This window comes from Trachemys scripta, chromosome 16, assembly GCF_013100865.1.
Source record: "Trachemys scripta elegans isolate TJP31775 chromosome 16, CAS_Tse_1.0, whole genome shotgun sequence".
NCBI lineage: Eukaryota > Metazoa > Chordata > Testudines > Emydidae > Trachemys > Trachemys scripta.
Window position 1 is genome coordinate 11,470,010 of NC_048313.1, and position 14,296 is coordinate 11,484,305.

The 14,296-nt window shown below is 50.8% G+C and overlaps 1 protein-coding gene across 2 annotated transcripts in view; it reads left to right on the forward strand.

Annotated features, from left to right (window-relative positions):
• Nucleotides 1-14,296, forward strand: part of ASIC1 (acid sensing ion channel subunit 1) — a 102,567-nt gene that overhangs the window by 77,515 nt on the left and 10,756 nt on the right. For both annotated transcript variants that reach the window (XM_034791733.1, XM_034791732.1), the window contains 2 exons: nt 10,026-10,176; nt 12,297-12,424. In XM_034791733.1, coding sequence (XP_034647624.1) covers nt 10,026-10,176; nt 12,297-12,424 — 279 coding nt within the window. The remainder of the gene's footprint in view (nt 1-10,025; nt 10,177-12,296; nt 12,425-14,296) is intronic.

Below are 14,296 nucleotides of genomic sequence, written 5' to 3' on the forward strand. Positions count from 1 at the left end.
AACAGGCAGAAATCATGACCTGAACTAACAGTAAATGGGTTGGAGAGGTGGGGGAGCGATGCAGGAGAAGTGAAGGCAGAGAGTGATTGTCAGCTGCCCACCTGGGGCGAGTTCAATGACTGAAATGTTATTTCTCTTTATCAGCTGCCTGATGTCAGCTGGCAGGGAGGCAGCCCCGTAGAATGCCCCAGTGTTGATGCCCCAGAGGTAGCAGACAGGGAGCGCTGGGTCCGGGACCCTATAGGAGCAGGGTTCAGTGGTGGCTGGCAGGGAGTGTTGGGTCCAGGGCCCTATAGGAGCAGGGCTGTTAATGCCCCAATGGTGGATGGCAGGGAGCATTGGGTCCAGGGCCCTATAGGAGCAGGGCTATTGATGTCCCAGTGGTGGCTGGCAGGGAACATCTTGTAAGGGGCCCTGTAGAAGTGGGGAGCCTATGCCCTGAGAATCACAACACTTACTGTTTCCAAAGGCAGAAGTTCAGAAGGACCAACTGGTATCGGAAGATACGCAGAGCCTTTCCCCGGGGATTCCTGGGCCCCATCCCCACAGGCTGACGGGGACTGGAAGCCACCCCCTGCCCTTCTCTCTATGGAGGGAGTGCCTACAGGGCTATCTCCTGTCATCTCTCTATAGGAGTGCCAGGGAGAAACATCTCCTTCCTCCCACCTTTCTATAGACCGTCCATGGGGGATACAGCATCTCAGCCCCTCAAACTCCCATTGGAGTCAGGCTTCCTCCCATGGCTGCAGCACGGGGGCCGGGTTCCTTCAGCGCGTTCTTGTGCCAGTGCAGGTACAATCAGCAGTAACAGGCTAGGCCATGTCCAAACACAATCAGTGGGGTGGATGAGAGGCACTTTCTCACTTGCTTCGTCGGGGACAGTTGGATATTTCAGCGTATGGAAGCTCTGTCTTTGCATCAGCCTCGGGGTCTCATGGGCGCCCAGCTCTGGGGTGTGCTAATGTAAGCAGAGTCAGGATGAGCTCTACCCTGACATCTGGTGGTGAATTATGGCGAGTGTGGAAAAGAACTCCAGGGGCTGATCTCGTTTGCATAGGCACACCCACTCGCCTGGCATGAAACCACAGCAACTCAAAGTGGTTACTTTGGCTGGTGTGGGATCCCCAGTTTCTCTGTTATTGGGGCAGGAAGAATAAAGTTTTGTTACCCTGATTCTGTGAATCAAGGCCAGTGGAACTGTTGTATGACAGAAGGACTGAGTGAGTCATTCACCATTACCTAAGTAGCATTTGCTTGTCAAGGGGCATGGGTTACAAAACCCAGTGAATTGAGAAAGGATGGGGACAGATATTGATATCTGGGGGTGTGGGTCCCCTTTGTGGGCTTGAAACACCAATTGCACCTTCTCTTCACTGTTGAATATCAGTGCTAACTTTGATTCCCTTAGGAGTCTAGTTACAGACTGCTGAGCTGAGTTCACTTTGGGCCAATAGTGCACCAGCACTGGGGCTCCCCTACTACTAGCTGAAATCACTAAGAGCTGAAATCACAAAAGAGCTAAAGCTGTTTAAGAGCTGAGATCACTGAGGCTGTGTTAACTAGTGGGGGAGCCGGAAGCTATTGCTAAGCTAACTTAGCTTAGCGGGGGTGAGCGGAGCAGCTGGAGGAGCAGCTAGCAGAGCAGAGCCTTGTGGGAGCGGCCCAAGGGACGGCTGGAGCGGAGCGGCATGGCTCACAGGTCGGTGTGCGGAGCGGAGCGGAGCAGCTGCCAGAGCAGTTCGGGGACGGCAGGAGTGGGACTGCAGGTGGAATGGAGCAGTTCGTGGTGAAGGCTGCGGTGGAACCCCACGGAGAAGCAGCCGGTTGGCCTCGGATCACGTAAGGTGCCCCTTAACACCCTGCTCACCCCCCCCCTTTTGAACTCTGGGGCTGCACTGATCATGGACAGAGACTTTGGGGGGTTGTGGGACTTTTGTGATTCTTGGGTTGCTGGACCCAAGAGACTTTGGGATTGGTGGACTTTTGGGACTTTGGTGATTCTTGGGTCGCTGGTTTCAAGAACCAATGGGAGAGGACACGGCCCAATTTGCTGGGGTGGGTCTTCGCTCATGGTTTGGTCTAAGAACTCTAGTTCTGGTGTTTTTCCAATTTAATGCTGATGTTGTTTACCTCATGTTATTAAACATTTTCTGTTACACTCAGACTCCGTCCTTGCGAGAGGGGAAGTATTGCCTCTTAGAGGCGCCCAGGGGGTGGTATGTAATTGTCCCAGGTCACTGGGTGGGGGCTCGAGCCGGTTTTGCATTGTGTTATTGAAACGGAACCCCTAGATACAGAACCCGGCCCTTGTTGCTGCCAACTTAGATGGGCAGAAGGGTTACACTAAGATGGCCCCACCCACAGAGGGACTGGGAAACTGGGACTCAGTCCTGGAAAAAATCAGAGAATGTGAGTGTCTCTGCACCCCACTGCCCTCTGCTGGCTGGAATCAGAGCAGCTCAGCTGTGTCTCATAGTCCCTATGTTAATAACAGTGACTGGAGAGTCCCCTTTAGCTCGGGTGCCCAGGTCTGTGCTTTTAAAGAAGAAGATCCTAAGATTCTATCCCTGCCAAGAACCACAATCAACTTCTTGGTCGGGCTGTGGGATGCAGCCAAGGCTCCATGTGCTGGGCAGTTCATGGGTCCGAAATCCTACCACAGAGCCCTGGCTTCTCTGGCTAAGATGGGAGATTCAGGTTGTAGGGTCATAAATGTCACACTCAGTGCAACAATCCCTACCCTCCCACAGCCCAGGCAGCACGCCCCACCCCTGGGCAACAGGCTCCGCACAGCCCCTTGGGGATTTATGTGTCTGTTAATTTCCATTAATTTTACCCTTCTCCCCATGCACTGACTGCATGTAACTGCATCACAGACGTTGTTGGGATGGGGAAGCCAGAGGTCTTGGGATCCAAGGAGGGGGCAGTTGGGGGGTTTGGCATAGGGAGACTGGGGTGGGGCAGTTTGGAATTGTGGGATTACCACATTAGCTAAATGTTGCTACTAAATCTACCAGCAATTAAATTGTTAACCATGCTGCCATTTCAGCAGAAATCATTAAGTTTCAGAGTTAACCCACCTATTGCGCTGAATGGGATCGCTAACGCCTCTCAGTGCTGCTGTTCTCTTTGCAGGCTCCAGCACATGTCACTGCATCGATTCCTTTCCAACCAGAAAGGCTAGAAACATTTTTATTGTTGTTGTTTTTAAACAGTGAAATCTTAGATTCTCAAAGCCAGGCAAATTCTGGGCGTGGCAGGTCTTGTGGGGACAGTGAGCAGAGACATGGGGTCTCAGCACTCAGAGCCATTGCCACTGAGGCAAGTTGCTTGACTTTGGTTTGGATTTACTCATCCGTGGAGGTTTCTCTTTTGTTCCCAGGGCCCTACATGTCTCTGTCCTGGCTATGAACCTGCTCCTTGTCATCTGGAATAGTTTTTTAAATGCCTTTGCCTCCCTGTTCACCTCTCACAAATTGCTTCCCATTTAGCCACGCTGCACGTGCCCAAACGCTCCCCTTCCATGGGCCAAGCAGACACTTGAGATGGCTGGTCGATAGCTCAGCCTCCTGGGCAAGGTCGGACGTGGCCGGGAGAGGCAGACACTGATACACTCGCTAGGAATTCAGGCAGAGACAAAGAGGATGAGGGAGGGGAGTTTTGAGGGCAGCTTTTCCCGGCAGTCCTCGGTGGGCGAACCTAAGAGTTACGCAGTCTGGAAGCTGGAGGGAGAGGAGGCACTCTGCACTTACACGTTTTAGGGGGCATCTGTGGCTTGATGCAAGTTACAGTGGGAGTTCACTAGATGGCGGTAGAACATCCTGTGTGTTCCATCTGTGTTAGTGTGATCCTATGAAGCATGGTCCTTGTGGCCCCTTTTGGAGATGGGGGACCAGGAAAGCAGGGACTTGGGACTGGTGTTATCCCAGGGAATGCAGGGGGAATTTGGCTGCAAGTGCCAGTTGCAGATATGGTATGTGCGGGGGGTGCTGGAGAGTCGGTATCTGGGAGCAGGGATTAGAGCAGGGGCACTGGATTGAGGTGGGGGTGTTGGAGGAGCAGGGATTAGAGCAAGGGTGCTGGATTGAGGTGGGGATTTGGGAACAGGGATTAGAGCTTTCCTGGCTCCAACTATGCGCTGAGCAAAGGTCTCAGCAGAGTTGCCCTCAGCAATACCCAGATCCTTTTAGAGCCCTGGGTTTCCTGAGGCGTTCAAATCTCCCCGCCAGTGTGTGTTACTTTGCATTTGTGGGACTCACATCTGAGACTGAAGGCTAAACTCCCTATGATGATCCCTCCTTCATGAGGCACCCCGGAGCCAGGGGCTGGAAGTTGCTGCCCAAGGAAGCTGCAGGCAGGATCTCTCCTTCCTCCCTGGAATTGCTGGCCCCATGCTGGGCTCCCAGAGAGCCCTGCCTGGCCACTGTATTTGTAGAAATCCTGCATACATACAACTCCCAGACTGTGGGAGCAAGTCCTGGTGAAATTGAGCTTCACAGGGAATGGGGTTGGTTCTGTTGTATGCACAAAACCGCCTTCACCTACCAATCAGGCCCTCAACATCTCTCTGGATCCCTGGGCTGCAGAAACTGCATGTACCCTCTGAGATCACCAGGTGGTAGCACTGTCCTAAAAGCCAGCCCCACCACCACCAAGCCAGGAGATATGAAGAGCTCTTGGAGCCGTTCACAGAGCCTGGGAAGGAATCTGAGAACAGAGATGGGTCAGCAGAGCTCTGGCAAGACAGCGATGGACTAAGCCATTTCCATCTTCTCAAGGACATTGTCACCATGGCGAGTGCAATGTTCGTCCTTCATTGTCTGGACTACTACGACCTGGACCCCCGTCTGTGACATCTATGCATCAAACCCCCTTCCCTATGAGCCTCTGCGAGCCAGCAGAAACCTCGCTTCATGAACAGGATAGGCCTGATGAGGCAGGCCACTAAAGCTGGGGCATAGTGCTGACAACCATGGCACCGGGAGGCTGGAGGTGAGGGCCACTCAAGCTATGGGAAAGTTGGGCATCTCCTGGAGATTGATGTGGGGCAGAGGGCAGGGAGCCCTGTCTCAGGGCCTCTTGCACTTACTGTGCCCTGATCCCTATCGCTGCTTGGCTTTGTTTAGGGCACAGATGCAGCCCTGGAGTAAGCGAGCAGCAAGTCTGCTCTGCTCAGGGCAGGATTTTGTTTGGTCTTGTCTCCCCATGCCCCCGTCTATCTCTGTATCACTATCATACAGAGTCTGTGTGCATGTGTGCTTCTCTCTCTCTCGCTGAGACATCATCTTTCTCCCACACACACACTTACCCAGGTCAGAGGCAAGGAGCCGCGCCAGTCCCTCCCTCCCTCTCTGCCTTCCCAGGTGGATGTAAGGAAGCTAGGAGAGCTGCAGTCACTTGCTGTGATGCATCTCTGCTGCCTGTGGCACCCCGAGCCAGCATGGTGGAAGCTGCTTCCCAAGGAGGCTGCAGGCAGGATCCCAAGTCTCTGCCTCTCCCAGAGAAAGGGAGACAGGGGCTTGCTCTGGAGTAGCAGGAGTGACATGACAGCAGGGTTCCCTGGAGACACAGCTGCCTCCAGACCCCATGCTCCAGGGGCTCCTTCTGCACTTTGCCTGGGAGCAAAGCAGTGAGCCGTCTGCAGAGAGCAAGTGCGGCAGGAACACAGAAAGAGGGATGCTGGAAAGGCAAATCACAGGAAAGGCAAAGCCAGGCATAGGAGAGGAAAGGAGGGGAGATCCTGCTTCAGGTTTGGACTTTCCCAACCCCAAACATTGCCTCTGGTTCCTCTCCACCTTCCTGCCTTTTTCACATTCTCTCCTTTCCCTGAGGGGCTCCCAGGGAGTATGGGAGCCAGGCTGGGGTGGACATAGCATGCTTCCAGCTGTCAGGGACAGAGGCTCCCTGTGGGACTTTCCCACCATCTTCCTGGACCAGACCCAATTTCCATCATGGGCTATGGTACATCTTCTTGGGGCAGTTATCATGTCTGCGCTGGGTGCTGGCTTTCCTAGCCTCATTGGCCCTGCTGCTCACCTAGTCGTCTAACCACATCCGCTACCTGCTCTTGTTGCCCATGAACACCAGGAAGTTCAGGAACACGAACGAAGAACAAAGGAAAGTCTCACAGCTCACAGCATGGGATCCAGCACTGAAAGGGCAGGTTGGTGTAGTGGTCCAGCATTGATGGAAGGGAGTGGGGAATAGTGGTTAGAGCATGAGGTACTGGGAGCCCAGACCCCTGTTTCTATCCCAACTGCTGGAGATGTCTGGGGGTCTAATGGTTAGAGCATAGGGGGCTGGGGTCCAGTTCTGGATGGGGCTATGGGTTAGGAGACGTGATTCTATTCCTGGCTCTGCCTCCTTTTCTGTGTAACTTTAGAAATGTCCCCTCCCTTCCCTGGGCCTGTTTCCCCTCTGAGCAATGGGGAGAGGTGTGCCCTGCTCTGTGCAGGAAGGGAGGGCAGTGAGACTCCTAAATGTTTGCAAACCACTTTTCATTCCTTCCATAAAAGCCACTGGAGAGAGAGCCTCAGTCTCCTTCCCTGTGTTCCTCTTTATATTCATTATCTGCCCACACCTCTAATGGGGCCATTAGCCAAGTGTCTGCAAAGGAAACATTAAAAAGCCAAATGTAACTGAGAACTGGCTGGGGCATGTCCCCTCTGGACAGGGGTCCTGCCTGCAGTGCCTGGGTTTGAGCAGGTTTCAGTGGATTTGTTATTTCGTCTGTTCCATGCTTGTTCCAGGGCCATTGCTGCGATTACATATTGTTTAGAGTCTAATGCAGCTGGATCTCTGGGGCTTTTCCCATCCTTGAATTCTATGACTGGCAAAGCTGAGCCCCCGCCCTCCCATCCCACCTCGAGACATGGAGGACCTGCCCTAGAGGATTGGGGGGGAGGGCAAATGGACACGGGCTGCATAGCAAGATAGAGACTGGCAGAAAGGGGTTGTTGGGCTAGTGGGGGAGGGGAATATCACTGAGGGCTACTGTGACACATGGCTAGAAAGGGTTAAACATCCTGCAAAATAAACAACCCTCAAAAGACATGTGGAGGGATAATGTTTGTGTTTGTTTATATTTACATATGTATGAGTAGGGTCGACAGTGGAATCAACAGTCCCTGTCTATGCTGTATTCTGCTAATTCAGAGATCAAAGAACATCCTAGCACTTAAATGAACTGTAAACATGGGATATTTCTGTATTCATCTCTCTTTGAAATGTATGGCAAATAATCTGTGAATGGTGGCAGAACAAGCAAATTGTTTTATGTTAATTCTATAGCTAAATACTGGTGATGGATCTCCTTCAAAGTCATCCTAATTATCTTTTGTTTCCGGAGGAAATCCCAACTTGTCAAAGATGACATGAAATTGTATAAAAGATCCTTGGGTCCTGATCCTGTTCATCTCAGCTCTGCCTGAGGCTTCATTCAGGGGAAACTTAGGCCATAAGGTCTGAGATCCCAGTCCTAAGCAGAAACACCCTGCATTGACATTGGACTATAACCTATGAACTATTTCTGAAAGACCTCTTTGCAACTATAAAGCTCACCATCACTATGAATCTGAATCTTAAGAATTGAACGCATGTCTGTATGTATATTGATCTTTTAACCATACTCTCTCTCTTTTGTTTTTTAATAAATTTTAGTTTAGTTAATAAGAATTGGCTGTAGCGTGTATTTGGGTAAAATCTGAATTATTCAGTAACCTGGGAGGTAATGTGTCCAATCCCTTGGGATTGGTAGAAACTTTTCTTTTATATGATGAAATAAGATTTTCAGGAATCATCATATTTGACTTAGGTACCTGGGTGGAGGCCTGAGTCTGGATCACTTTAAGGGAACTGTGTTGTTTGGACTTTTGAGTAACCAGTAAGGTAATAAAGAAGCTGGCTTGGTAAATCTAAGCACTGGAATATCCACCAGTTTTATGGGGATTGTCTGCCCCCATTCTTTGCAGTTCACCCTAACTGAGTGATCATAGCTGGCCCCTACTGGGACATCCCAGTCACAGCTAGTCTCCCATGGGGGAGCCCCATCACTTGGCACATTGGAAATGAAGGCTGGAGAAGGACCTAGCAGGGCCTGTCCTGCACCATTATGGGGTCTCACAGGTCTTGTCCATGCCTGATTAACTCCCTTCCTTGGAAGCCCCTTAGCTTTGAATTGATCTCAACACATTGCCACTCCTCTTGCTCCGCATCTCGGTTTTGATGGGAGCTGTGCCGCCCCTTCTGGAAGCTCCTGGTGATATTAGCTGAAGAATGGTACTGGCTTCGTCTCTGCTTCCTTGCTCCCTGGGGACAGGGCTGGCAGGGGAGGAAAGCCATGAGTCCCAGGAGTGAAAGAGTCCCACCTAGGAGGTGACATGAAGGGAGATGGGGAGTGCCCAGCTGCTGAGGAAGAGATGAATGCAATGGTGTGGGAAGAGGAGAGGAGCCCTGGGGAGATAAATAGGGGTTATGGCAAATGCATACCAAGGAGGGAGCAGAGGGGACACAGGAGCCCCCCATGAGGGACATGGGGGCAGGGTCCCCAGGGAATACCCTGGACTGTGATGCTGAAGTGACTGGGACAAAAGCTGACCCACAAAGGCCTGATACTGCGAGGCACTGAATTCCCACTGAAGTTAATAGGGCTCAGGGGCCGAGTGAGACAGTTCAGCCTGGAGACTGCCCCTCATCACTGCTTCCAGGATTTTAAGTGTAGAGACCTCAACCTGCTTAGTCCCGTGGCCAAACATACTGGAAAATTCATGCCAAAATTTGGAAAAAAATGTATCAGTGTTCACAAGAGAAAAGGTATCAGAACGAGATACAAGTATTTTTGGAATCACAACTGAGTGGTTATGCAGAACAAACATAATCAAAACCTATCCAGTCCCTTTCTCAGAGAGAGATATTGGTTAGAATCTTTTTATTTTGTCGGACAGTCCTTGGTGGGAAAGAAAGGGCTAGGTCTGCTGTCCAATTCTGAGTTACAGACTTTCCCTGCTTTGACAAAACAGACACGGGGAAAGGGTGCCAGCAGGAACCAAAATCTCACAGCCTGGGTGGAGAGTTAGCCAGAGCTGGTGGAGGTGGCACTGCCATCTGGGTCCCCTTCTCTGGTCAGGACATCATTGGGTCAGGATGGCAAAGACCCAAGAGTGTCATGGTTGATGTTGAGGACCTAGGAGATGGTGAGGATGGTAGCCATAATGGTAAAGGTCCCACTTGCAGTCCACCCATCTTGCAGCAAGGCAGCCAGCTTGAGAATCACCACAAAGGTTTTTTAAGGACCCCCAAAAGGGAATAATGAGTGGAATAGCCCATCCCCTCATTACTTTGTTCACCAGTTAAGCCTAATTTCTGACACACCAATTTTGTCCATTGATTTCCAGTCCCACACATCTCTTGTTTAGCACATGTGCTTTTAACACCCTCCTGGGGCAATCTCAGTTGACCTTTTGGTTTGCAGTAATCCAGTTTGTTGTCTCCTTTTGCCCCTTTTCCCATTAATGTTGGATATTAGCGATGGGACCAGTTTATAACTTTCCCACAGTTGAGCTCACAACTGGGGTAGAATTATCAGGCCCCAGTTATTACAACAGATCCTGAATGGTGCCCCTGCAGTGGGGGTGGGGGAGTCCCCAATCAGTGACCCCATGCTATGGGGTGAGTATCCAGGAGGTATACCCGATTGGTGACCCTGCAATGGGGGGGTATGTGGGGGGTAGGTTGGTGACTCTGTGATGGGGGGAATATCCCCAACTGGTGACCCTGCAATGAGGGATGAGTATGCATGGGGGTGGGGAGTGTCCCCGGTTGGTGACCTTGCAATGGGAAGTGAGCATGCAGAAGGTGGGGGTGTTGAGCTCCAATCAGGGACACCCTGTGTTTGTCACTCCCTGATGTACTGACTGGCTGGGCACAAGTCAATGGGTTTGGTCCCCGCTTAACACCCAGCCTGGTGATAGGGTCTGGGCCTGCCAGCTCTGTGTCTAACTGTCCCCTCCCTTCTCTGTCCCCCTCAGGTCTTCACACGCTATGGCAAGTGTTACACATTCAACTCCGGACAGGATGGGAAGCCCCGGCGCATCACCATGAAGGGTGGCACCGGCAATGGCCTGGAGATCATGCTGGACATTCAGCAAGACGAGTACCTGCCTGTCTGGGGGGAGACAGGTAACAGGACCACTGTCCCTTGGCCTCCAGCAGCAGCAGCACTGGCTGGAGCAGCTGTGTCTGCAACTCCCTCCCTGCCCCATGCGGAGATGGGCACCTCTGCTTCCACACCCAGAGCACTTTGCCCTAGTCCAATGGCAGGCCATCACCACTCCCTTGATACCTATCCATTCAACCACCTGCCTCTCAGCCAGACCTCACTCTGCCAACACCTCCCCGTCTCTGTCTCCTGACAAGCTGTATTTCCATGACAGCTCTTCATGGCTTGTTGTTCATAGTGTGTGGGGGCCTGGTTTGGCCTGGTTTGGGGGGCCCAGCTTGGCACAGCAGTGTCCAGCTGAACCCTCTGAGTACCCCACAGTAGCAATAATAATGCCTGGGGCGGAGGGTCAGACGGGTCTGGAGAAGGGACAGGCGCAGTCACTTGGGGCTGCTTGCAGCCGGTTCCCATGAGGTAGCCCTAGCCCCATAAAGGCCCATGCGTTGTCTCCCTGGAGCTGGGCCCTTGCCATGCCCTGTCTCCAGCAGCCCCAACCCCCATGACCCTACCCCTAGGCTCCCATCTTCTCAGGTCCTCCCATTTTTCTTGCTGTCAATCTATTTTTCTCCTCCTTTTTTCTTACCTCTATTATTTGCCATGGCAACTGCCTGCCAGTTTAAATTAAGCAGCACTTGTCTATAAATAGTTCCACCCACTTCCCTGCTGCTCTCCCAGGGCCATGGAGTGGGAGGGTGGTGGGGAAGAAGAGAATGGGAGCGGAGGGGCTAGGAGGGAGGGAAAGCAGACGGAAGGAAGGAATGCATGCAGGTGGGAAGGTGGCACATGCAATAAACCTAAGGAGCCCCAGCCCCTACCCCCACCTAGCCTGAAACAACACTTCCTGTATGGTGGGGGGAAGGGAGGGGTGCAGTGAGCAGGTGGGGAAGAGAGGGGCATATAGAGCAGGGTTGAGGCTGTGGACTAGTGGAGAGGGAACGGGCACTGAATTCTTCCCCAAGACAGACACTGGAGAGATTGTCATGTAGGTGATAGACACACACACACACACTGCAAAGCTGGGTGGAGGAGAAGCCCCAGACCTGAGCAGATCTGGCCACACGCATGTGGCGATGGGCATGACCGGCTGCCCCATCAGTGAAACATTCACCCAATCTCAGCATCCTTCCAGAACAGTTACACAGGCAGCTGGGCAGGAGGGACTTGCCCAGACAGAAACCCGCCTCTGCCATCTGTAGCTTTGAAACCCACTGGGGAAGGTAGGATGAGAGTGAACGTGTTAGACCAGGTGTCAGAACTCCTGGGTTGTGTCCCAGATCTAAGAGGCAGGGTTTTCTAGAGGCTAGAGCAGGAGATTGGGAGTCAGGACTCCTAGGTTCTGTTCCCACCTCTATCATCTTGGGTGAGTCACTCCCCCTCTCTGTGGTGTTTCCCCATCTATAAAATGGGATGAATAATACCCACGTCCCAGGGTGGTCTGAGTCTCTGTTCGTTAATCTTTCCAAGGCAGTTAGAGGTCCCTGTGTGAAAGGCACCAAGAATGGGCCAGTTCTGCTCTCAAGCTGGTGTAAATCAGGAGTAACCCCACTGAAGCCCGTGGAGCGAGCTCAGGGTATATTCAGTGTTAAAAGGGGAATCCTGACTTTGTTCACCCGTGCAGGGATATGAGAGAGGGCCTGGCTCACCCTGACCTGGTGGCGCCATTCTCACCTGTGCAAAGCGACTGCGAGATGTGACCAAATGAGATCCCTCCCCTCACTCACGCCACTGTGTGTGTCACATGCCTGCATTGCACAGCTGTAGATGGCAACAAGGTGACACCTGTGTGGAGTTGGACCCCTCATCCTTGGAACTTCTGGTGCCCTCTGAGACGGTCCCATGGCTCTGTACTCGTCCAGGCCTGAAAGGGCTCTTCACACTGGCAGGGACGGGGTTAATTCCGCACCAGGCTCCATTACAGACAGGACAACCTCTCTGAAGCTAGGTTAACATATGCCCTGAGGGAGAGCAGAATAGGTGTATCCTCCAGATATGAAATGGGCTCCAGGGAGTTCTCACCACAGGATGCCTGGGTTCCCCAGCCCTCTCAGATACTCAGCTCCCACTTTTTTTGTTGTTGCAGATGAGACCTCGTTTGAAGCTGGGATCAAAGTGCAGATTCACAGCCAGGATGAACCTCCCTTAATTGACCAGCTGGGCTTTGGGGTGGCGCCTGGATTCCAGACCTTTGTGTCCTGCCAGGAGCAGCGGGTGAGGGGCAGGAGAGCACTGGGCTGGGCACTCTGTGCTGGCAGCCCCTGAGCTGCCTCTGTCTGACACAGACAGAGAAGAAATACTAAGCGGGGGGAAGGGGTGGATGCAGCATTCCGGGAGCCTGGAGGGTTACGGGGGGGATATGATAGAGGTCTATAAAATCCTGAATGGTGTAGAGAAAGTGAATAAGGAAGTGTTATTTATCCTTTCACATAACACGTGAACCAGGGGTCACCCAATGAAATTAATAGGCAGCAGGTTTAAAACAAACAAAAGGAAGTACTTCTTCACACAACACACAGTCAGCCTGTGGAACTCGCTGCCATGGGATGTTGTGAAGGTCAAAACTATAACTGGGTTCAAAAAAGAATTAGATAAGTTCCTGGAGGGTAGATCCATCAATGCCAATTATCCAGGATGGTCAGGGACGCAACCCCATGCTTTGTGTCCCTAAGCCTCTGACTGCCAGATGCTGGGACTGAATGACAGGGGATGGATCACTGGATTATTGCCTTGTTCCCTCTGAAGCTTCTGGCATTGGCACTGTCAGAAGACACGATTCTGGGCCAGATGGACCATAGGTCTGACCCAGTCCGGCCATTCTTATGTCATTGCACTTCTTGACAATTATAACAAACAATCATGAGCCAAATCAGCTGGGAGAAAGAATTTAATCAGAAAAGCATTAAGGATAATTGGGAATTGTTTAACAGCACTTCCACTAGATGCCCTAAAAGCCACCATCCCACACTCAAGGAAGAAGGCTGTATTATTAAAAAAAGACCTGGTTTAGAGGGGAAGCAAAGCCAGCTATGAAAAAATTAAAAATAATATATAACAAAGGGGAAGCTGATATTAATACAGATCAGATGCTAGAAATTGTAGAAAATTGATAAGGAAAGCAAAGGGACACAAGGAGAAAACTGGTTTCAGAGTAGCAGCCGTGTTAGTCTGTATCCTCAAAAAGAACAGGAGTACTGGTGGCACCTTAGAGACTAACAAATTTATTAGAGCATAAGCTTTCGTGGGCTACAACCCACTGCTTTGGATGCAGTGGGTTGTAGCCCACGAAAGCTTATGCTCTAATAAATTTGTTAGTGTCTAAGGTGCCACCAGTACTCCTGTTCTTTTTGAGGATACAGACTAACACGGCTGCTACTCNTTATTTCATGTTTTTTCCCCAAATACAGAACAGAAACATTTATTGAACGCTTCTGCCTTTTCTGCATTATTATTGATAAGTCTACCATTTCCATCTAATAACAGACCAATACCATTGTTAGGAGTCTTTTTGTTCCTAATATATTTTAAAAACTCCTTATTTTCCTTAACTCTGCTGGCCACAGTTTTCTCCTTAAAAAGAACAGGAGTACTGGTGGCACCTTAGAGACTAACAAATTTATTAGAGCATAAGCTTTCGTGGGCTACAACCCACTTCTTTGGATGCAGTGGGTTGTAGCCCACGAAAGCTTATGCTCTAATAAATTTGTTAGTCTCTAAGGTGCCACCAGTACTCCTGTTCTTTTTAAGGAGAAAACTGTGGCCAGCAGAGTTAAGGAAAATAAGGAGTTTTTAAAATATATTAGGAACAAAAAGACTCCTAACAATGGTATTGGTCTGTTATTAGATGGAAATGGTAGACTTATCAATAATAATGCAGAAAAGGCAGAAGCGTTCAATAAATGTTTCTGTTCTGTATTTGGGGAAAAAACATGAAATAATCATATCAGATGATAACACCCTTTCCATTCCATTGATATCTCAGGAGGATGTTAAACAGCTAAAATTAGACATTTTAAAATCAGTAGAATGGGGAAAAGTGAGCCTGACACAGGGGCTTGTGGGGCCTAGTTAATCAATACTCTGAAA